Source organism: Suillus paluster (genome assembly GCF_016628075.1).
Source record: "Suillus paluster strain FC165 chromosome Unknown EDB91scaffold_17, whole genome shotgun sequence".
Taxonomy (NCBI): Eukaryota; Fungi; Basidiomycota; class Agaricomycetes; order Boletales; family Suillaceae; genus Suillus; species Suillus paluster.
This window is the reverse complement of record NW_024537577.1, coordinates 455,377-478,722: the sequence shown is the minus strand read 5'-3', so window position 1 is coordinate 478,722 and position 23,346 is coordinate 455,377. Positions and strand designations below refer to the sequence as shown.

The following is a 23,346-nucleotide window of genomic DNA, read 5'->3' as shown; positions in this document are numbered from 1 at the left end:
TCAGCAGCCCCTATCTGTCCTCTGAAGTTAAGGGCACTGTACTCACCTAAGGAGCACAGCACACAAGCTGAAGCTAAGCCCCTTCATAACCTCCTTCCTACCTACTAGGCACAGTTCTGACAATGTTGTGTGATACTTTTTTGCAGCAGTGGCTATCTTTACCTCCACCATATCAATAACAGTACAGGATCTTGTGTGTGCTCATTGACCAGTTAACCAGCTCTTCTTGAACCCAGTAAGATGTCACTTCAGTCAAAGATGTTGTTGAAGTTCCTGGAGACCATTATGTGCCTGGGCACAGTGTAACTTCCACTTAATGTTACACAAGTTCATATTGCAAGACATGCTAGCCTTCACAACTGCAGAGGGCATCCATAGTTTGATGGCATGAGCAGGCTCCTCAAGGGTGATATCTTCCACATCAGAGGTGTTCACTGACACTGGGAATATAGTGTTTGGATTTGGATCCACTGTTCAATATAATGACACAGTGCATTAGTTCATTGTTGCATAGGAGACATTTGATTATCAGTTGCATGGGTTCCAATGCTTGCAGTGTCTGTCACAAGTCAGCATCTGAGGTAAAATAGCTTGTTAGGACCAGCTTGTTGTTAATGTGAAAGACAGATGTACTGCAAAGCCTCTAAGTCAATCCCAACAGCAATTAACACACTAGGAGAGACATCTGGGTGGAGGGAGGCGTCAATTCCTTGTCTTAGCTGGTCAGCTTCAAGATGAGACAGCTCCAGTCTGACAGATGCTTGGGTGACAGCTGTAGTGTACAAGTTAAAGATTGCAAATATCATATAAGTGAAAACATATCTGAAGCTTCAATCTTGAAAGGGTTCAGGTTTGAATGATCACCCTCCCATTCTTCTACCATCATCTGCCAGGCACTGAGACTCAAAGATGAGATGACTTCCTTAAAGTTTTGAATATCTACAGCATGCTGATTGCATTCCAGAATTGCCTTCTTGAGTTTTTTTGAGAAGCATGGACCTATTAAACTGTCAGAGGTAAAGGGATCGTCTGAGTATGATCCATACCTAAGTTAGACACTTTAAACCAATTTTGATCACCGAAATGATCATCCAAGATGTCGCATCTTGACCCTGGACCCATTTCCCATGTGTTGGTAGCAACAGGATTCATGTTAGACCATCCACGTCCAATAGCTTCACCATTCATTCTTGCCATGCCTTTGATAAGTTTAAGAGAAAATGAAGTTCGACATGCGACAATGTATGTCAGTAGATGAAATCTGGGAACAAGGACTAGCCCTGCTACCTCCTCCACCTGACTCTATTCCACTCCTCCAACACTACCCCCATTCCTGTCCGACTCTATACTCCTACCATCTGACTCCACTTAGAGCTCCACTTATCCGCTCATCAGTCTACCCAACCCCACTCCTATTTCTCCTACCATTTCTGTTTATCTGCTTGTCTGCATTTCCACACATCTGTATGTCTGCGCATCTGCCTGACCACGTGACAAGTCCACTCCTAGACTAGGAACCACTGAACTGGTCCTATCTCCTTTTGGTATCATAGTTTCTCCTTTCAGATCACTGGTTATTCCTATAGCCATCCACTTATTGATCCGTCGCATACATATTATTCTCCGAGCCTCAGTCTCATTATGTTCCTATCATCCTACTTACATTCTGTACACTCAGCACATAGCCTTCTGCTATGCTTACTGAGCACTGCCATGATACTTAGAGTATATAAACATCCTGTACTTAGTCTGTAGTTCTTGGTCTGAATATTACCTTTTCTAAGCCCTATTCTTCTGTTCCTGGACTTGAGCTTGCTCTTGTCATAAATCCTGTTTGCTTGCCTAGGGGATTGACTCCCTAGGTTGGCTGCCTTCTCTGCTCATCCGACTTCCTGTGCCTTGGCCGCCTTTCCTGCCCTTCAGACTTGAGTCTAGTACTCTTTTGCATCTGCCTTTCTTGTTTCTGCTCTGCTTCATACTTTGTCTGAGCAGCCCTTTCCACTTCAATTCTACTGTTGGTTTCAACTGCAGTAGTCCTCCACCTCTCCCCTGTTGGGTGGACCAATCTTTGCCCAACTTTCCCATGTTCATCTGGTAATCCATCAGCCCTCCTTTGGAGAGCCTCTGCTCTGATGTCCTCTCGGAGCTCATAGAACTTATGTTGGACTACAATCCAAAATTAGGGGCACATACTCAGGTAAGGGGCGCAGCACATGCGCTGAAGCCAAGCCCCTCAAACTCCGCCTCACCCCTGAGCATGGACTTAATAGAAATGCAAGCCAACCTCTCCCTGGAGGCCCCATGCTCATGGTGTAATTGACAATGTAGCTCCCATCGCGCAGTTTCTGCAAGATTGCATCAGGTTGCTCATTAAGATTGACCTGGAAGCCAATGCAATAAATGACTTTGTCCAATTCCTCTGGATGGTTTAATATGCAGCCCCTGAGGGGGATCACGGTGTGGGTACAACAATTCTGCTGGGTGCAGAAAGTGTTGGGTCTTGCTGCCTGCTGCTATACCTGCAAGGAGGTGCATTCAACCCTAGAGGGTTTCTGGACTAGAGCTAGGTAGTGCTCAGAGAGAAAAGTGAATCAAAAGAGCACTGCTCATGGTGGTGGCTCAAGGAGATTGATTGTTTACATAAGCAGTAAAAATGCGTACATAAACTAAGTAAAAACCATCAATACAAGCCCAGAGTAATATAACTCCCTACAACGGTCACAAGATTAATGAAGGCCTGTCTGTCTTTACGGTAGTTGATGATGCTAGTTTGGTATTCCTCATCTGCAGAGAGAGATTTTTTCAAGTATGCTATGGCATTTAGTAGAATAAAGTGACACTCCTTGCTCTTTTGGATGTTTCCATCAGGGACCTATAGGAAGTGGCAATTGCAACTGAGGACCTGGTGTTCATCATAGCCTGTGAGGTGGTAGAAGCTGGGGGATGCACAGATGATGGGGCAGTCATAACAATGGACATCAGCAATGGTAAAGGAGCAAGAACTGTCAACCAGGTCTAGGATGATAATTGGGTGGGGACAGGAGATGATGTGGGAGAGGATGGAAAGGAGGTTGAAGCCCATAGAGGAGTGGACTGGAAGGCTGAGGGGAGAGGGGGAAGAGAAGGTGGTTATGGTGTCACTTTCCCCCATACTGGTGTGACATCTAGACTGAGAGGAAGAATGAAAACTGTACTAAAAATTAGTATGAGGTTATTACAGGTTTAAAATGTACTCAAAATGTACTCACAAAACAAAACCATTGTTTACAAACTAGAATGAAGCAAACAAACCTGGGCTGTCAAGAAGACCAGGTGGGAGGACCTTCACACCACCACCTGAGGTTAGTATTGAAGGACCATCATACATGAACTGATATATCTTAAAATGAATCCCATTAGAGTATTCATGACCATTGATGCTATAGCATCCATCATTGTAATTGCTGTAGTGATTAGAGTACTGTTGACTCCTTTGTGGCTTGTCATCTGCTAAATATTGTTCAAAGGGCATGGTAGGCTGTCCTGGACCAGATCATCCAAAGTGAAGTAGAATTGAAGTAGATTTTGGGGGATGGCAGGGGGAGTGCATGCTTGTAATTCATGTTAGCCTAATGTTATTCAACTGTCTGGCTGCCTGTCATATCCCATACCTCCGGATCTGGAACTCCGGAACCCCTCTACTAAAGTCCAGTTCTCTGTCCTGTTATTTCACCCAGTACTCCACCTTCATCTCCATACTCACCCCTATCTCCTTTCAGAATAGTTACTGTTCTGGTTACTGGTTATGTCCTTTTCCGCTATGCTTACTGATCCGTCCATTCTTACTTCATTTCCAACTTCACTGCTTTGATCTGTTACACTTACTAATAAACTTTCCACATGCTTCGTACATAGCCCTTACCTTTGCTGACTGATTTACTTACAAGATACCTACGGTATATAAACTCCTGTAATACTCCAGAACTCCTCAGTTCAAATATCATCTTAGTTCTGCTCATTCCTGCAATCTCCGGACTTGAGTCTCATCTCTTGTCTACCTCCAAGTCTTAGGGGTAAAACCTTAGGACTAATTCTCCGGCTCTACCTTAGGGTAGACTAACCTCTGTTCTGTTTCTACTCCGGACTTCTGTAGTAGCCTTGTTCCGCTCCCACATAGTCTTCCAGAGTTCCGCCGAACTCCACCAATGTTTGTCCTCCGGAATTCCCCGGACTTCTGTTGGACTTCCCCTCTGCCCCTCGGAAATTAAGGGCACGTACTCGGGTAAGGGGTGCAGCGCACGAGCTGAAGCCGAAGCCCTTTGAGTAATCTTTCCCTTGAGCATGACCTTAACACCACCATCTACTATTTTACCTACTGCAAGTTTACCTCACCATAGTACTTCATGTAATCCACATTTTTAACACCACTCATTTCATAATTACAAATCACATGATTATACCTACAATGCAGTAGTGCATGTGAAAGTTTTAAACTCTTCACAGAGTTGTCTCAAATCATAATATGGCATTAGGCTGTTCATCTTCACTAAATATCACCCACATTGGATAATTTAACAAGGTGGCATTTATGGACTTCTACTTGAACTTGTCTCCCAGCTGTAAAAAGAGTCTATAGATGGTAGGGGGCGCACAGCAGCATTGTTATGTACCTGTTATTCAGTCTGATCGACTTGTGTCAGAAATTGCAAGGCTGAGCTACTCGTGGCTGAACCCACCATTTCAACATACTTTCAACATGCTTTAGTTGTGCAGATGAAGATACAACCTTAGGGGCATTATGCTGTTACTTAAGTGCATGTCACTGTATTACCATTGACACGCCAGGACTCATTTCTGAACCATTCATATCACTGGCAGTATCTCCACTCATACATCAAGCAGACACAGGTTATCCAAGCTGAGTAATAGCAGAGTTACATGGTGCATACCATTTCTGCCACCAGTCAAGTCCCTTGTAAGTGCTCCACTTACTGCCAGTGCCGAAGGCACAACAGGCTTGAACTAGTTAAATTAGCCTGGTAGCTTGCACCTACAATGTGCCAAACAAGGATAGAACTTCTAATAAAATGCTTGCCAGGCTAGACAAATCATGACCCTGGGTTTATGCCTGCTTCTTGGCTTGCTCAGCTTTTGTCAATTCATCCCTATGTTCCTCTTATGGCTTCTCCTCTGTTTGCAGAGTTTTAAGATCACATCTGAACACCTTGGCATCTTGCTTGATGTGTCTTAGGTTGGACCCAAGGGCTGCAACAGCACATACAACACTGGTCTTCTCAATTATCATGTGGTTTGTCTCCCCTTTGTTACACTGTAGTTTGTTGGCTTGATTGGAGAGCCCTTGCCTGAGGTCATCAATTTCACTGTGATGCAAGTTGAGTTGAGGATAGTGGTTGTTGTGCAATGATTGTGACCACCTCCACATAAGTCTATGTCAAACCTGAACAATATACATTACCCACCATTCGACAGTTACAAAGCTGGTTGATCTATCCTAGCCCCTGATTGTGGTGCTGTTACAGGGACTTTACAGAAGCTTCTCAAACCCACTTATTCTTTTACTCCTATCAATTACCAATGCTATCCATTGCTAAAGCAACTTCCATCTAACCGTTCTTTCGGCTTATCTGTACTGGCTTATCATTCTTGCACCACTTATATGGTTTACCCATTATCTCTGACTCATACCCTATGCCCTTACCACATTGTCGGTATTACCCTTGACCCTTACCGTTCAACCGGTACCTCTGTTTTCGTATATAAAGGACTCTGTATGCTGTAGTAGTCCTTAACTTGAATCTACTCAGTATCACTCCTAAAGCCTCAGGACAGAGGGATAGCTAGATAGCTAGATAGCAAGCTTCATCGCTTCTATCAATCTACTTCTTATTCTATCCTAGACTCTCCATCAAGGTAGCCTTACAACGAAAGATGACCACAGTACTAGATTGGTACTCCTTGTGGGTATCTAGTGCAGAACCAACTGAGTTTGTAACATAAGATTCAAGTTTCTACCCTGATCACCTCTCCATCATGAGAGTGTACTACTGATCAAAAGATAGCATCGAGGAGACCTCATAATCCCTGGGAAAGAGCTCCCACACCATCGGATTCATCATCCGTGTCAGAAGACACCAAATCAGAATATGAAGACTTTCACCCACTTCCTCCATGTAACCAAAGACCTCCACCCAGACCATTTCCCCCGCTCATCCACCCAGCCATGTCTGGATCAGCTACCGCCACTTCCAAACCTGTAGAAATACAGATTGGCACCCCAACCGAATTCACAGGAGACAGAAGGGATTCTGGACGCTGGTTACGGTCCATAACCGCATACATTGACGTCAATGATAAAATCTATGATGACAACAAGAAGAAAATTGTCTTCACCTTGTCATACATGACTAAAGGAGCTGCTACTACTTGGGCAGACGACTTCATAGAACATGCTCAAAGTTCCACCAATACTACAGAATATGGAACCAACGCCAACTTCATCAAAGCATTCAAAAAGGTGTTTAAAGAAGTGGACTCTGTAGGAGCAGCCCTCACTGAATTACGAAACCTCTGCCAAACTCATTCCCTCGGCAAATACCTCGCCTCATTCCAACAACTCACTATGAGGGGAGGAATCACAGATGATGGAGCATTCCGTCAATTCTTTTTAGACAGATTAGAAAAGAAACTCCAATGGAGACTCCTTATCAACAGGAGTGACATCGAGACATTTGAGAAGCTCTCAACAAAAGCAGTAGACTTGGACATCAAAACCAATGAATTCCACATTCCTATCATGCTTTTTTCCACCAAGTACACAAAAACCATTGCCACCACAGCTATAATCGACTCAGGAGCAGGAGGATCATTTATTGATCACCTCTTTGTCAGAAAGAACCAGATTGGAACTCGTCCTCTCACCAAACCATTCCACATACGCACAGTTGATGGAAGCACCTCTTCATCAGGAAAAGTCACACATTACTGCATCCTTGCAGTCAAAATCGACCAATGTTGTATGCTTGGAAAATTCAACATCACAAAACTATCCGCCCACGATAACATCCTCCTTGGGAAACCCTGGCTCTCTGCCATGCAACAAGAAATTGACTGGAAAAACGACACCATCTCCCTTACCAGAACAAAACACTTTATGGAGATTGAAGACATGATTAATGAAGAAAGGAAAGCCAATGGAGTAAAACCTCACGAATTTCCCTGACTTCGAAAAACAACCATAACTGATGAACCCCCTGAAGATTTCTCTCCTTTAAAGAAATTACCTAAAGGATCAAAATACACTTTGGAAGAAATAGCAGAAAAACGACGAAGAAAGAAGAAAGCAAAGAAAGATAGCCAATGACCTGACCCGACATTCGATGATTATGAAGATACCTAGATTGGAAGAGCCGACCTTGCTGAACCGGTCATTGATGTTTCCACCTACCAGCTGGAAGATGACGAAGTCCTAGTTGAATACTCCTCCGATGGTACAACCATATGGATGATTGAAAACCTAGACACTGATTCCCCGCTGGTATGGGATGGCACGTCCGACCAAGAAATCCGAAAACTTGGTAAACCAGTGCCTTTACAAAATGCATGGGTTCTTGCCCAATCACTAGGCAAACAGATTGAGGAAACCAGGAAAACCAGCAACAAGGCACAGGAATTCGCCATGAAAGATGTACAAGAAAACCGCCTTCTCCACTCCGCTCCTAGTCAGTCCGCCACTAGCAGCTCTTACTTCCTGACCCTCAAAGCGAACCTAAGCGGTCCACTCGTCCTATCGTCGGACAATGTCGGATCCGCTCCAAATTCGGGGCACATACTCGGCTAAGGGTGCAGCACAAGAGCTGAAGCCAAGCCCCGACCCCTCTACCTCTTGAGCCGGCACGGTACCTAACACTAACAAATTCCTCCATTGCATCAAAATCTAATTCTGAATCTGAATCACCATCCAGATGTCTCGTCAGATATCTACAGGACTCCCTGTATCAACAAAAATCAGCATTTACGATGAATATATATATATAAAATTACCCTAATTCAGTCCAGAGATCCTTACACAGCTTTTCCATATACATAGGAGAGCGTTCTTGGTAAGAATTGAGCTTCGACATATAATACTGATGTCTAAAAACAGTGAAATCATTGATCAGTACATAAGTGAGTGATGCAGACATGAGCTACTACCTGGGCTGGAATATTGGTTCCTTGAAGTCGACAACAACAGGTGAACCGGTTAACATGCCTTTATAAGCACATTCTCCCTAGCAAAGGTCATGTATTAGCAACATATGACAATGAGGAAAGATATTTACCGCAGTAGCTAGTAGAGCTATGAGATTGTTGGGAAGTTTCTGGAAGCATTCCATATATGCTACGCCCTCAGATCCTGGTCCTTGGAAATTTTGGCTATAAAGAAGCTGATGCAGCAGTGATGCTCTGAAAGGCAGGTTCTTGTTGAATGTCTTGGCCTACAGATATCAATTAGTATTGTACCCTTGTTGCGAAGATAGACTTACATACTTTGAGGTCCAATTCACCACAGAAAAATGGGTCCTTCTTGGTAGTAAGAAGCCAGTTGGCGATATCACCTGATACCAATCAATGAAATCCTCAAAATGAATGATATAAAAAAATATACCGATTTCCTTAGGATGCATTTGCTGTAACTGAAATATCACAGTATCTCTCGCCTTTCTAACCAGCTCTCCCCTCAACTGGCTAGCACCAGACCACACCTAATGGGAATATTAGTGTCATGTCCCAAATAGATTACAATACCTACATAAGCTATGGCCCTGCTTTTTAGAACATCGTCACTGCCAATCATATCAAGCATGGGCTTCAAGGGTGAGCCTGGATCCTTGGCTGCTTCCTTGATGCAGTCCCATGTGAAGGAATCTTGGATGTCTACCGAAGGTCCAGGAAAAGCAACTTCCAAAGCAACTTTGATTCGAAGGAGCTGGTGAGCGAGATCAATGAAGGGTCCACATCCGTCCTTCTTCAATGAAGCTAGAGTAGTTAGTGGTTTGACGTCGCCTTTGGGGACACATTTCCTCCTGAGACGATCTGTGGTGTCGTCCGTGGACTCATCCTTGACCTGAATAAGCTAGATATGTTATAGTAGGTTAGGCTCAATGTTTTGCAGATAAAGTTATGTACCCCATTAGTTCTCCTAACTTCTGTGGTTGCAGTAGAATTACTATCATCCCCCTCTTCACCACTACTATCTGCCAGTGTTTGATTGTTGACTTCAACGTCTGATCCTAATATATAATTAGCACTGTATACACACAAAAAAACCAACCAACCATCAAGAGCTGCTACAGGTGTTTTCATTTTGGTGGGGCCAAGTGGGGGCAAATATCAGATGGATTGGCATCATCCTCTATGTCCACACTCTCTGTTGTAGGCACTGCTGCAACTGAGCGCATTCTTGTTACTGTAAAGTACACATCATTGTTTCTGCCCCTGGTATAAATGAGAAAGTGCACCTCTTTTTATCTTTTTGTCTGTTAAGACCTCCTGCTCAATGTCGCTCTCTTCATCCATAAAGGTATCAACTTTCTTCCTGACATCTATAACATTAACATTTATTAGAGTATTTTCCATTCATTATAATTCTGTTTAACATACCTTCTTTATGACTGCACTCCGCTTCCTTCTTCTTCTGTGCTTGAAATTTCAAGAATTCTTCATATTGCTCATCTGGGACCTGTAATGTTGAAGCAACTTCATTTCGTCCTCTGGTTTTGGATACAGGGGGTGGAGGTGTGGGTGACTTTGCTCTCTTGCTGTTGGCCTTGCAAGACATTGTAATATAGAGATGTAGTAGTGAAACCAATGAGGTTGTCAGAAGGAATGAGGTGAATTAAAGCTGTCTTTAAAACTCACTTACTCGGCAGCCAGGCACCACCTTAGTAATTGACAACCGTAAGAATACGCATCATATGAATAACAAATGTATAGTAAGACATATCATATGAAAGAATGCATGGTCTCATTGTCTACCCAGCCATTGCAATCCCTAAGCCAGGCTGCAAACTCCCTGTCAGTCTGAAAGACAAGAGATGTCCTTGCTCCCCTGTAATCCAAGTTGAAATGTGTCACCTCACTAGATCTAAAGAGAGCCGCATTTCCAGCCCGCAACTCAAGGACAAGTCCGTTCTCCAGTAGCCACAAGGCCCCACCTTCAAAATGACCAATGGGAATGACAAGACATAGATGGCGATCCAGGCTGTCTCTATGGGCTTTTGTGCACATGTTGATATTGATGACCAAAGATACGAAGGGCGCAACAGGGGGAGAGAAGTTTCCAGGCAAGACTGACATGACTTCCATCAGCAGCTCAAATTCCTCCTGCAGATAGGTCTCCATCTACCAATGTGAATATAAATGTCAAGAATAAAAATGGCATGATGACGCATCAATTTTTGAACCCACTCAAACAACTCTTCATATAACTTTGATATTGTACCATAGATGTGATGGTGTTCATGCAAATCTTTGGATAGGTAGGGGATTACCTGCGAGTGATTGGTGCACATGCCTTCTTTTTCTAATGCCCATGGTTGGACGTCTGTTGGAGCCTTGTGACCCTGTTTCATTATTAGCATATACCATAAGTTGAGTGTCCAAAAAAGGTTGCTCACCGAGGTACAATGTCTGTTGTACCAAGACATGTGCATTGCTTGAAAGGGTTGACACCTGGGCAATTGAGTGTCGGTCTCCCGTAGTAGGTCTGGAATTTCCAATGCTGCCAAAAGATTCACCTCAAGCATAGATCATATATGAGCTGGGAGTGCTGTTGACACAAAAGCCATGAGTGAACTGTCTGCGTTTCGTAGCTCCAAATGATGACTGCTGAGATCAGTTTGAAGAGTACAACTGCAGGAATATGAATGCACTTTGGTATAATGTGCATTGGAATGTGCAAGTACATGTCCTGCGTTATCTTGACGCCATTGTGGTAAAGTTTCGCAAGCTATACAACCAGGGAGTGATCATTAGCTTAGTAGAACAATGTACAGCTACATACACACACCTTCATTTTCAAACCTTCGATGCTTCTCACTCACTCCCCTGCTTCAGCATGAGACCTTTCTGTTGCACTCCAGATAATGTTATCCACTTTGTTCCAGGGTGCCTTAAAGTGCTGGTTCTCAGGTGACAGCGGATTGTAAGAAGTCTTGATGACGATGTGCTCAACTTCGTCCTCCTCTACATCAGACAGCAGTGGACTGTAAGGGCGACTTGAGCCGTAGAATTCCTCATGGTTGAAAGTGTGTACTGGAACTTGGCCCAAATCACTTGGCACAGGCATGATGCATGACCTCCAAACATACCGGTTTCTTTGGAGGGGAACGAATGCACTTAAAGATAACGAAGTCAGTTCATGCCAGTGTCATCACAATGTCTAACACTCACTTTTGGATTATAGTGTCAAAGAAATGGTCAGACACTGAGAGGTCAGTGCAGTCGACCGACTTTGACACTGCAAATCTAGTGATTAGTGAAGGAGAGAACATTGTGTCCATGGCAAGTGGGGACATGAGATGCATGCGAGTGATTGTGGGTGCTATGTATTCCACGATAAGTTTTCTTTCAGGAGAATCTGCGCAATAAACTTATGTTACTGAAATTTTACAGCACAAATCAGAAGAACGACTTACTTGGTGGTGGCGAATGTAGCATATTTGCTAAATTCAAATGCATAGTCCCTACCATAGATGCGACAGCAACCCTGAGCCCCAGACCGGCGATAAGTACCAAGGAATAAATGGAACCACCGCAGGCGATGGCAATGAACTTGCAGCCAATTGTGTGCCATTCTGCAAAGGTTCGGTAAGAGATTGCCCTAACCGAGGTGCTTGGTTTGATTTCTTTCTTGTATATGTCTGTTAAGCCAAGACCAGTCTTGAGGCGTACACTATCAAGAAGAACTGTTTGAACCAGTTGGAACACAGAAAGGTTTAGGATACGTACCTTTGACCAGGAAGTTAATGCGGACATCCTTACTCGCAATCCCTTGACATCTCACAACAATGGAAATTAGCAACTCGTCTTCTACCAACAGTGTTTGCACATGGTTGGCGATATCTTGCAACCAGTTGAGAGGATTGTGGGCAGATGAGTGACAGTGTGCAGATGCAAGTTGTGCAATCATTGTTGCTAGATCCTCACTGCATGTGATCTTGGGGTCATTTGAGGGTTGCTGATGCCATAAACCTCACCTGGAATGAGCACCAGCTACCTCCTCTCCATCACTCTCCCCCTTCCCCTCCTCCTCCTCCGCTTCATACTCCTCGGGTCCAAAAGGATCATTGCCAAGTCATGCAGCACAATGCTGATGAAGCTGTAACTGACGTGCACCACATTTGCAATCGTCATCAACAAAATTTGGGGGATTGAAAGGAGGCTCAGGCAGTTCCCCTGGTGGTCCAGCATCTGTGAGTGTTGTGGATTTGCATGCTCACTTGGTAAGGTGTGATGAATCGACATAATCAGGGCCCTCAACTTGGAATCATGCCCTGCGATGGCCAACCAGCGAGGGAACATCACTAGAAGTTGGCGCCGGTAACAAGTCGCTTGGGACATCGAGAGTGTGTGGGGGAGAGAGAGTATCAGGCAGCCCAGGCATGGGCTCGGGTGTCCATAATTGCCCCTGCAAATGAGCTCTAGCGTTTGCAGTGCTTTGATAGGCTAGCCAGAACATGGAATGTGTGAGTAATACGACACTCTACCAATAAGAGTTTGTACGCACCATCACCCTCGACTATACCGTTCATCAAGTCACCTTGACAATGAGCCTCGTCAATCAAAAGTTGGTGCAGGCTAAGGAGCGCAGGAGGAACATACATGCTGTTTTCCAATACCTGCAACAGACTGTCTGCCGCATCAGCAGTGAGCAGAATTGACACACTAGAATTGAAAGGGGGCATCAGAAGTACTAACTAGCGGCACACTGTAGGCGCAAGATTCTACCAAGTCCTTTGTTGATGCGTTATTTGTATCTAGTCACGTGATGCCTGCATTTGTTCCATTCAGCTGTTTTTCCACCGTGACCATCAGAGCGCTGAGCACCCAACTTCCTGTGAGTGTTATTTGTGGTGTTCATTCAGGCTGGAGTTCTCCAGACCAATCTGCTCATCCTAGATAGAACAGGCTCTCAGAACACCTGCTTTTCTGTACATTTGATATCTACATGAAACGTGTATGTGTTACTTAGGCATTGCAATAGAATAAATTTTCTCAAAATGCCCAAATATTGCCCCTAGCCTAGGGTTGTGATTGCAAGTTGCCCGCAATCATGCGGCTCTCCACCAATCAGGACTCTCCACCAATGAAACACCACACCACCGGTTTGATCCACCTTCAGGCCTTCCTGTGGACATAAATAAGCCTCAGTAAGGCATGCTGCAATGTAGGTTATGCACGTCGACAACAACGGTCTGGCGTTGATTCGGAGAAAGTATCAAGCGTAAGTCTTCTATCAAGGTGCAATAACCCCATGTACTCAACTTCATTCAATTATGATTTCATCAATAACCCTTGTGTCCACGGTTGTCCAAACAACCTGTCTCCACCCTTTCTTTGCCCTTTCATTCAATGGCATCGTCTGCACCTTTTTCCAGCCCAGATTTTGTACATTTGGAACCTAGAAGTTATAACACAGTGAGTCACTCTTTTCTATACCTGTATTGCAACGATCTGACAGGTTGCTTGTGAAGTCTAATCAAGGGGTTTCATTGCAAAGACTGATGAGACGTACCAAAATGTGGTTGCCAATCAGGCTCGCAAACTTAGGGCGTTTCTAGAGCCCCCAACCAAACCATTGGACCCTGCACACCCATCTGAAGGATTTGTGGCCATGCAGAATGACAACAACAAAGAAGTTATGTGCCAAGTCATCAACGAGTTATGTCATGACAAAGTTATCTTCCAACATTGCAAAAACCTCAATGATCCTGCCAAGATTCAGAATGTGAAGGATATTCTCATTGAATTCCATAAAAGAGGGTACCTGGACAATCAAGTTATGAGCGGTGAAGGTCTCTTATTTTTTGATGCTAATTGGATCTGTAGGTCGCTGGTCAGCAAAGATAGATTGTTCAGACCTGAAAGCACCACATGTCACCCGCCAAGCTGGTGGCAGAAGCAGCACAGAAGATCTAACGGCCAGATTCATGAATTGAGTAGTGGATGCGGCACTCAAATTGGCGGGCGAATCACTCATTCATCGGACATGGAGTTCAGACTATTGCCAGAAGTATCTCCCTGGATGTGCCAAAGGACACAAGCCTGACATTATTCTGGTGCCCTATAACCCATCACAACCTCTTGTCCAGGATTGGCATTGAGCTGTCTCCCTTGTCGAGATGAAGCAGCACAGTGTTGACGTGCAGAAACAGGAATGGTTTGATGAGACTGCCAAGTGCGCAAACACGATCTGGGGCTGTCAGGATGCCCATACATTCGTCATAATGTTGCAGTACTTTGGCGAACAGTTTGCATTTTCATTTTTTGATCGTGGAGGTGCCGTTTGCCCGGATATGCTAAATATAATGGATGATAAGGAGGAATACTTGAGGCTTGTGTTGTACCTATCACTTGCCAATCCTGGTATGTCGTCTGTTCACTTTTATATCGACTAGCACTTACAATGCACAATGGCAGGTATGGTTGGCTTGGAGACATCCATCATGCACAACAATGTCGGGCAATTTGTACGATCAAAGGTTTTCAGACTCGTTCCAATTGAGATGGTACTGTTCATCAGTAATAACCTTCATGGACGTGGGACCATGGCTCGACACGTGACATTAATGCAATGTCACATCACTGAGGCATTGCAGTCTGTTGGGACTTGGGAGGTCATGAAGAAGTGGCTGAAGGGTATAGAGGATGATGTGGCAGTAGTTGTGAAGGATACTTGGGTCGATCTCACCGCCCCCCTCACAGAGGGTATGATTCTCAATTATCTTCGACTCAAGGGTGTTATGGGCATTACGTGGTTGCTTTTTGAGGGGCTTGTTGCTGGCCCTGCCATCCCGCCATCACTTGATCAACTCCACAATCATCCAGGGATTGGTTTGCTCAAGGACATTGGAGCAATAACTCAGACTGGGGGCCTCAATGTCTGGTGCAGCACCATATACAATTGGTCTTTTCTGGGCGTGTCCACCCTTGCACTGGCGCACAAGAGCATGACAAAGAGTGTCAATGCATACGATCATCAGCACCCCATTAATGAAGGTAGCAAAAGCAAGCTGGAACTCGTAACACGCGAAGTGTACCAGGAGCGAATGCTAACACGATCTTGGCTATATCCGCCATGCACACCAATCTACAAGTTCAGCTGTGTCTACAAGGCATTGGTTGGCATTGTGGACTGTATCAAATGTGAGTTGTGTGCTATATTTAGTTTGTGCTGCTGCTGACATAATTGTACAGCCCATGGCCAGGCATTTTCATCTTATCACATTTCGGAAAATGGCAGTGAGACTGATGAGCTTTTCCCCATCTCATTCATGCAAGCAGATACCTCAATGTGGAACATGGGCCTTGTCTGTCCAACACTGTCAGACTGGGGAGCAGTTGATCCCACCAAACTCGGCGAGAACAACGAGATTTGACGAGGCCTACTATATGATCATGCCTTCACTTCCTGGTCTACACGATCCTCCTCCTCAAAAACAAGCCTCCCACCAAAGATTTTTGCTGCTCATACCCCGCTTGTTCCTGCCCCTGCTTCCTCTATTCCACATGCTCTCTCTATTCCGGCTCACATGCCCTCTCCCAATACTCCCCCTCAATGTCCTCCTGTTCCACATGCTCCCTCTATTCCAGCTCACACTCCCTCTCCCAATACTAAATGTCCTCCTGTTCCACTTTTTGATGCAGCATTTACTTCCATGGTCCCATCACAGCCAGATGTTCCACATGCTTCCGCCCCACCACCTAATTCATCTCTGCCATCGTGTGGAGGGCGGGGAACAAGTAGACCTAAATGCAGGGGATGCGGTGGTGGTGGATGCAAAGGTACTACTGAAAGTATTACTGGGGAAGTGTCACCCTCAACTGCTGCCAGTGGTCAGCCACCCTCCAATTCAGTCTCTTCTCACCTATGCAAACGCGCCCTTACTAGTTCGGCTCAAGATATACCAGCTGATAACCCACCAAAGTGACTTGCTCGCTATGTGCCCAAGGTCCACATCAAGCCCAAAGATGTGGTGCAAAGTCTCCAAGTCAATGTTGCAGGCTATGGGTCTCCAACAACAAATGAGGATCTGGAACACTTTGCAGATAAGGGTCGCATCTATGAGTTGACGGTCTGTATTGACAACCATCTTCTTACTCCAATGCTGATTACATTGTGTGTGTAGGGCACTCACGCTTGGATGGCCATTCAGATGATGCTCGCTCAATGAACAGGTACAGATGTCATTTGACACAAGATAGTCCATGATCTGGAGGGCTACTATTATGTCATCCTGACACTCGCCTTCATGTTTGATGGGCTGTATGCATTGAAAAAAGTTCCAGACGCTGACATGGCAAGTGGGGCAGAGATGTGGCTTCATAGGTGGCTTGAAAATACCATCGAGATAGAGATTTGGCAAGAAGCGGTGGAGAAACAGCACTATCTTGGTACCGATGCAGGGTTTTCTATGGTGGAGGGGCTGTTAGGTGAGGACTGGGCGATTGAGCCCATGAAGACGATGTTGAAGGAGATGAGAGAGCATCTTTTCACTAATGCTGTGCCAACCCACTCAGGAATGCTCGACATCATCACCAATGCCCTTGTCAAGATACGTACGAATCCTGATCTTGCCCATCTCTGCAAGCCTCAGAAAATGACAATGGAGTGTGCAAATGCAACTGGTGGCAATGGGGTTCCCAGCCACTCTTCCATCCTTCCTGCACTGTGAATGAATTTGCTGTATCATAAGGAGCGTCAAGATCCAGAACTCAATCTCTTTGCACGCATGCCCTGTCCCCTAGTGCAAGAACGCAGGGTTATGCCAGGCACCTCATCACAGGCCAACAAACCCACAGGAGGGAGGACAGTGGATTGCATGAAGGTGATAACAGCGCAGGTCACCCTTAAACCGCTTCGCTCAGACTGGATGTCTTGAATTTATCTGATTCGCTTTGAATGCACGTGCTTACATTATCGTTATGGAGAGCCTTCTATTTCTTCATGGTATCTCTATGCACATCGAAACTTGGTTATGTTGTATTCACAATGTTCAGAGCTACTTTACATGATTCAATGCAATTTCTATTTTGATCACAAACAGACCTGACCTAGACACTCCCCCTAGACAAATTCCCTGTCTTCTTGTTTGAATACGGTTTCACTAATTTCTAATATGGTGTCCAGCAGACATATTTCAACTGAGGCACCAATGCTTTATAAATGCCCTGCTGCAGGCTGCACTCGCTCATTCAGCACAACACAAGGACTCAATTCACATCTCCGAAATGCATCAAGCTGTAAGTGGTATAAGCTTGGGAAGAGAAGAGAGCTGGATAGAGAGAACAATGAAGATATGGATGAGTTCAGGATTGAGGGTCTACCTGATGGGCTAGCGGATGAGGTGGACGAGGCACTTTTTCATTTGATTCCTCTGGGCCCTGATAGTGAGTCAACATATCAATTGCTTCTCGCATCAGGCTCACATTATTATTCAAGGGATGGACCACAATGCCCAAGACATGATGGATGTTGACATTCCCATACATGATGACCACCCTGTGCCAGGTCCATCAAGACATCCACACTCTTTACGGGAGGAGGGTGACACACGTGTAACAGAGTCCCATCCCACTGCAGGCAGAGTCATATGCATTGACCAGTCAGTGCATGCAAAATGGCGATTACAGTTTGGATTGTGTAATGAAGCTGAGAGTTCGGTGCCAGAAGATCAAGATGATGATAGTTTGTTTTATCCCTTTGCCTCGAGACTAGACTGGCAGGTAGGATGTTGGGCGGTGCAGGAGGGTATTGGACATAAGGCTTTTGATAGATTATTGGCCATACTAGGGGTAAGTCACTTACGAGCTTGTTGTTATATTTCTGATATATTTTCAACGCTAGGTTAAGGATCATCTTGGACTAGCATATCACAACACTCGTGGACTTCACCAGACTATAGACAGCGTCCCCCCTCGTGCTAAATGGCAATCTACATTTTTGGCCTTTGCTGATAAGCCTGATCATAAACATGAACTGCACTACCGAAATCCAGTAGACGCAATCAGGACTCTCCTTGGCAATCCCGCCCATGCTAAAGATATCATATACAAGCCTGCAACTGTATTCACCAATGACACTCATTCTTCACGCATATACAATGAAATGTGGACTGGTTGTTGGTGGCATGCCATTCAGGTAAGCTATACAAACATTAAATGTATATGCTTCAACTAATATTAACTTTCTAGGATAGACTTCCAGAGGGAGCATCAGTTGCGCCAGTTATTATTGCCACCGACAAAACCCAGCTTACAAGATTCTCTGCATCAAAATACGCATATCCTGTATACCTGACTTTGGGTAATATACCAAGGGCCATTCGAAGAAAACCAGAGCAACATGCTTGTATATTGATAGGCTATCTATCGGTAGACAAAATTCTCAAGAATGAGCTATCTGCCAGAGAGGTTTCTGCTAGAGTCCACCGTCTATTTCATGCCTCCTTGCACATTATTCTTGACCCTCTGAAAGAAGCTGGGAAAGAAGGAATAGAGGTTGTTGAGGGAGATGGACTTGTTTGCATGGTATTCCCCATCCTTGCCTGCTATGTTGCTGACTATCCAGAACAATGCTTGGTTACTTGTACCAAGTACGGTACCTGTCCTAAATGCCGTGCCAGAGTAGAGGAATTGGCAGAAATCCAAATGTTTACTCACCGTACCCAGCCTTGGACCGCCTCCATCATTGATGATGCCAATATCAGCACTACCACCAATGCAACATTCAGAAAACAGTGTATGTTACATGATGTTGTTGGAGGCGTCTTTGAGCCTTTTTGGCTTGAATTTCCTCACTGTGATATTCATCTTACAATTACGTCTGATGTCCTACACCAGCTCTACCAAGGCATGTTTAAACATATGGTAGAGTGGTGTCAGGAACTTATGGATGAAGAAGAACTGGACCAGAGGCTATGCACACTTCCTCCATGTTATGGTGTTCACCATTTTCACAAAGGCTGGACTTCATTGGGTCAAATCGGTGTCAAGGAACGCAAACACATGGCTAGAGTACTATTGGCCTGTTTTGTAGGCAAGGTCCCCAGGGGAGTTATTCTAGCCTACCGCGCTCTCTTGGATTTCATATGCCTTTCCCAATACCCAACTCACGACGACACTACTCTGGAGTATATGCAACAAGCCCTAAAGGACTTCCATCATCACAAGGAAGTCATCATCAGTTTGGGTATCAGAGATGATCTCAATATTCCAAAATTTCACTCATTACAACACTACCTGGAGAACATCCAGAACTTTGGGACAACAGATAACTATAACACTGAGATGTTTGAAAGATTTCATATTGATTTTTGCAAAGAGGGTTGGTATGCATCTAATGGGAGAAATGAGAAACCTCAGATGCTTGCTTGGCTTACAAGAAGGGAGAAGGTTGCATCTTTTCAAAGCTATCTACAGATGACTATGGAGGATGAAGATGAAGAATTTTCCCATTCCAGATTTCAAGATCAATGTATAATCCTCCCCAAATGCCCTCATCAGATTCATCACCACATTGCCGATATTATGCTGGACCACTCTTGCAATGGCTTTAAGAAGGATCTTATCTTCTATCTCAATACTCAAGTAGATCAACCTTATTCCAGAGCTCAACTTCAAGACATCGATCTTCCTCTCAGTCATATAGACATTTACCATGGGTTCAAATTCTGTTTGGACTCATTAGGTAATGATGTTGACTTTGATTATGAGGAGTCGGATACAGTCAAGGCAAAACCTCCAATGGGTGGCAAAGCAGGACACTTTGATACAGTAGTGGTAATGGATGGGTCAAATTGTGAAAGTACTGGTTTACAAGGTTAGTTGTATCACACTTTATAAGCAAAGTTCTTATAATATTTGATGTTAATAGGTACTAGAATTGGACGTCTCAAAGTAATATTTCGCCTGCCACAACAACTATATGGTTCTGTCCATCCAGTCTGGACCAAAGAACCTCTAGCTTATGTTGAGTGGTACTCTTCACTAAAACCAGCAGCAGAAGACTACCATGAAATGTACAGTGTTAAGAAACCTTTGCCTTCTGTTGTAGACAGTACATTGGCAGGTAAAGTTATTCCACTGTCATCTATTAGACAGACTTGTCAGCTTGTTCCCAACTTTGGAAGAACTGTGCCTATGGATTTGGCTTCTGATAATGTATTAGATAGATGTGATTCCTTCTTACTTAATTGTTTTACTTCGAAGTATGCTTACCAAACTTTATGGTAACTTTATAATACAATGTGTTTCCTATAGTGTACAACAGGGGGCTAGAGCCGCATATAGCACTGTATAGCACTATATAGCACTGTGTGGCACTATGTACTCTGTATAACACACCCTTCTCTATATAGCCATACAGTTTTTCCTGATGGAAGGGTTTGCCGTGGGGGGGAGGGGGGGTGGGGGAAAGACCAGATTACAATGGGAAAGACCAGTGGTATGTTTTAAACTAACCGGGAAAGACCAGATCACAATGGGAAAGACCATTGGTATGTTCTAAACTAACCGGGAAAGACTGCTGGTATTTTATACTGTCATAGGGAAAGACCATTGGTATGTTTTAAAATAATCGGGAAAGACCAGATCGGGGGGGAAGGACCATAGGTACTTTTTAAATTAATTGGGAAAGACCAGATCGGGTGGGGACGGACCATAGGTACTTTTTAAAATAATTGGGAAAGACCAGATCACAAGGGGGAAAGACCATTGCTATATTTTAAACTAATCAGGAAGGACCATATCATTAGGGGAAAGACCAAATAGTGATGGCAAAGTCCATTAATGCTTTTTATATCCATAGGTAAACTAGTAGCTGGCAGTAGGAATAGACCACATGCCCATAGGGAAGGACAGTTGACACTGATAGGGACACACCAGGTGGTTATGGAAAATGCTTACATTCACTTAACATTTTTACACCCATGAGGAAAGACTAAGACAAATAATTTCATGTTAAAGCTCAGTGGCAAATTCAGCCGTGAAGGTCAAGTTAGATCACACATAGTAACATTTTTCAATGTACACCAAAGTGGCAGCAGTCAATCACCAAATTCAATTGAAGAGGATAGAGCATAAGGGGGTGGGCATATATGATGTACTTAAGTGATATCATAGGTGGAGACATGTGTCATATGAGGGTGGATATACATGAGAGGAGGATACATAGGATTGAGAGACATGGGATGCATAGGATGACGAGGAAGTAGAATAAACAAAATGAAGATCACCGAATTATAAGCCAAGGACTCGAGTTGTAGACACTACAGAGAAAGGTGAGGCTGTAAAAGTCAGTTGTACTCATCTTCGTCCACCTGATCTACGTCGATGATTGGACAGCAATCAGGAGATGCGGGGCAGAAATGAGGAGATCAGGCATGTGGATGATGACGGCACAGAGAGGAACCAGAACGGCAAGAGACAGGTGCATGTGAGGAATGCGCTGGCAACTGAGAACAGGAGGTGCTGGCAATTGGTGGAGGTGGGTGTGATTGAGGACGACCAGACGGGATACGGTGACTAAGGAAATTATATGACAGTTAGTTGAGATACATTAACATTAGAAGAACAACATACTGACTATCTTGCAACCTGGCATGGTACCTTTCCACTACTGTCTTGTTCTCCAAGTCACTAGCCTTGCATGCAGTTTCATAGTTGTCCTGCGTCCACATGCGAGTATCTGAATCATAGGGCAAAGTATGATTGTCGTCACATAGGCCACCACATTGACGTTGACCTTCATAATGAGGACACTCATACTGAGAATGCTCATACCGAGAAGTAGGGGGATGTACAGAATCATGGGCATATGAGGAAACTAGGATGGTAGACCCAGGACTTGAAGATGAGACAATTGTTGACGGTGTTAGTGGAGGAGACGAGGGTGGAAGACCCTGACGAAGCTCCCAGTGAGTAGGCTGAGGCAAGCATGAAGCTTCCTGGCGAGATTGCCTAGCATTATGGTTGTAGCGCGGAGCTCTGTACACCGGCGGGCCAGTTAAGGATGAACAGCTGCTCAACATAAAGAGTATTGAGCATGTCTAACCACCTGTTGTTCGAGGTTTTGAGCGGATGGTCAGCTTCAGCTTCCAATGAGACACAGCATCAGTAAATTAGTGACACAATAAAATAAAATAAAACATACCAAACTTCTCGCTGATGATCATTGGTGTGACTTTTCTGTTCCTGTCCCTAGTGGACTTGCCATTGCACAAAAGCGTGCCATTTGGGACAGCAGTAGAGTGAGGGAGAAAACTAAAAGTTATCCCTTCTGCTTGCGCAGCCTCTAAGTCTTTGTACCTATAATAAAGTGAGCAATATCTGGTAATATTGTCAGAAAACGCACTTGAGAATGGTTGTCAGCTCATCCAAGATATGACTGATGTCCAGTTGTTGTGCATTGATGATGTCCTTCATGATATCAGACCCAGAGAAAAACCCTGACGCTTGGCAGTGTGGGGAATTCCCCCACTGTAGGTGTAAAACCCCGTCCTTTCCGCATCGTCTCACATCAGTTCTGTGTATTCCGCACATTCCGCATTTCCCGCGCATCGTCCAATGGGTTCCGCATTCCCACGCATCCTTCGGAACCCGCCCGCACTATCCGATATTCCCACGCATCGTCGGACAACCTTCGCATGTCCTGTCCCCATCCTTCCAGGTCCATTGGTATGCTGTATTCCTCTTCCCGCCGTTCCTAACGTTATCCGGATCAAACTGACACATGCCCTTATGGCACGGACCCCTATTCTGGAGTATTGCGCCCATGTGCACTGCCTGCCTTCACTTCCGCTTCCTGAGAGACTTACTACCTGTACCTCAGTGTTCCTTAAAAATAATCTTCCCTTTAAGTAGTGGTACTCAGGGCTTGGGGGTATTTTATCGAATCCCATCTTTTACCTTCCCACTTTCCCTTCACCTTACTAGAGGACCGCTTTGACTTATGCCCACTATCAATATAACCTTGTGATATACTTCCTTTGACTTCGCCTGCGAGTTCCGACGAATCAGTATGTTCCGCGCTTTATCCGTTTGAGTTCCTTTTCATTCCCTTCCATTCCGCTTGAGTTCTGCTCG

General features: G+C 44.5%; 8 protein-coding genes across 8 annotated transcripts; 3 read left to right on the top strand and 5 right to left on the bottom strand.

Moving 5' to 3' along the window:
- Nucleotides 1–802: 802 nt before the first annotated feature.
- Nucleotides 803–1,272, bottom strand: EDB91DRAFT_1050764 (uncharacterized protein; the record flags this gene model as incomplete). The annotated part of the gene is made up of 2 exons (XM_041313556.1): nucleotides 803–999; nucleotides 1,047–1,272. Coding segments are annotated over 2 exons (423 nt in total), but the record flags the coding sequence as incomplete, so codon positions are not given.
- A 1,408-nt stretch (nucleotides 1,273–2,680) lies between these two features.
- Nucleotides 2,681–3,511, bottom strand: EDB91DRAFT_1080898 (uncharacterized protein; the record flags this gene model as incomplete). Its single annotated transcript, XM_041315301.1, has 3 exons — nucleotides 2,681–2,872; nucleotides 3,142–3,188; nucleotides 3,292–3,511. 3 exons carry the CDS (start codon nucleotides 3,509–3,511, stop codon nucleotides 2,681–2,683), a joined length of 459 nt encoding a protein of 152 aa, XP_041178780.1.
- A 4,525-nt stretch (nucleotides 3,512–8,036) lies between these two features.
- On the bottom strand, nucleotides 8,037–9,820 carry EDB91DRAFT_1246973 (uncharacterized protein; the record flags this gene model as incomplete). The annotated part of the gene is made up of 9 exons (XM_041322746.1): nucleotides 8,037–8,133; nucleotides 8,194–8,270; nucleotides 8,322–8,477; nucleotides 8,530–8,597; nucleotides 8,648–8,744; nucleotides 8,792–9,115; nucleotides 9,169–9,272; nucleotides 9,501–9,584; nucleotides 9,643–9,820. The coding sequence occupies 9 exons, from the start codon at nucleotides 9,818–9,820 to the stop codon at nucleotides 8,037–8,039; spliced, it is 1,185 nt and encodes a 394-aa protein (XP_041178779.1).
- Nucleotides 9,821–10,161: 341 nt separating this feature from the next.
- EDB91DRAFT_1029250 (uncharacterized protein) lies at nucleotides 10,162–12,235 on the bottom strand (the record flags this gene model as incomplete). Its single annotated transcript, XM_041312689.1, has 5 exons — nucleotides 10,162–10,383; nucleotides 10,446–10,653; nucleotides 11,434–11,620; nucleotides 11,679–11,948; nucleotides 11,971–12,235. Coding segments are annotated over 5 exons (1,152 nt in total), but the record flags the coding sequence as incomplete, so codon positions are not given.
- Nucleotides 12,236–13,436: 1,201 nt separating this feature from the next.
- EDB91DRAFT_1080896 (uncharacterized protein) lies at nucleotides 13,437–16,937 on the top strand (the record flags this gene model as incomplete). The annotated part of the gene is given in 9 exon segments (XM_041315300.1): nucleotides 13,437–13,486; nucleotides 13,641–13,680; nucleotides 13,799–14,087; nucleotides 14,368–14,628; nucleotides 14,683–15,408; nucleotides 15,460–15,572; nucleotides 15,592–16,047; nucleotides 16,215–16,337; nucleotides 16,464–16,937. 9 exon segments carry the CDS (start codon nucleotides 13,437–13,439, stop codon nucleotides 16,935–16,937), a joined length of 2,532 nt encoding a protein of 843 aa, XP_041178777.1.
- Nucleotides 16,938–17,417: 480 nt separating this feature from the next.
- EDB91DRAFT_1050852 (uncharacterized protein) lies at nucleotides 17,418–18,442 on the top strand (the record flags this gene model as incomplete). The annotated part of the gene is made up of 3 exons (XM_041313568.1): nucleotides 17,418–17,609; nucleotides 17,686–18,057; nucleotides 18,110–18,442. The coding sequence occupies 3 exons, from the start codon at nucleotides 17,418–17,420 to the stop codon at nucleotides 18,440–18,442; spliced, it is 897 nt and encodes a 298-aa protein (XP_041178776.1).
- Nucleotides 18,443–20,127: 1,685 nt separating this feature from the next.
- EDB91DRAFT_1050776 (uncharacterized protein) lies at nucleotides 20,128–20,496 on the top strand (the record flags this gene model as incomplete). The annotated part of the gene is made up of 1 exon (XM_041313559.1): nucleotides 20,128–20,496. One exon carries the CDS (start codon nucleotides 20,128–20,130, stop codon nucleotides 20,494–20,496), a length of 369 nt encoding a protein of 122 aa, XP_041178775.1.
- A 1,090-nt stretch (nucleotides 20,497–21,586) lies between these two features.
- Nucleotides 21,587–22,686, bottom strand: EDB91DRAFT_1246967 (uncharacterized protein; the record flags this gene model as incomplete). Its single annotated transcript, XM_041322745.1, has 5 exons — nucleotides 21,587–21,786; nucleotides 21,848–22,221; nucleotides 22,280–22,355; nucleotides 22,415–22,569; nucleotides 22,616–22,686. 5 exons carry the CDS (start codon nucleotides 22,684–22,686, stop codon nucleotides 21,587–21,589), a joined length of 876 nt encoding a protein of 291 aa, XP_041178774.1.
- Nucleotides 22,687–23,346: the final 660 nt, after the last annotated feature.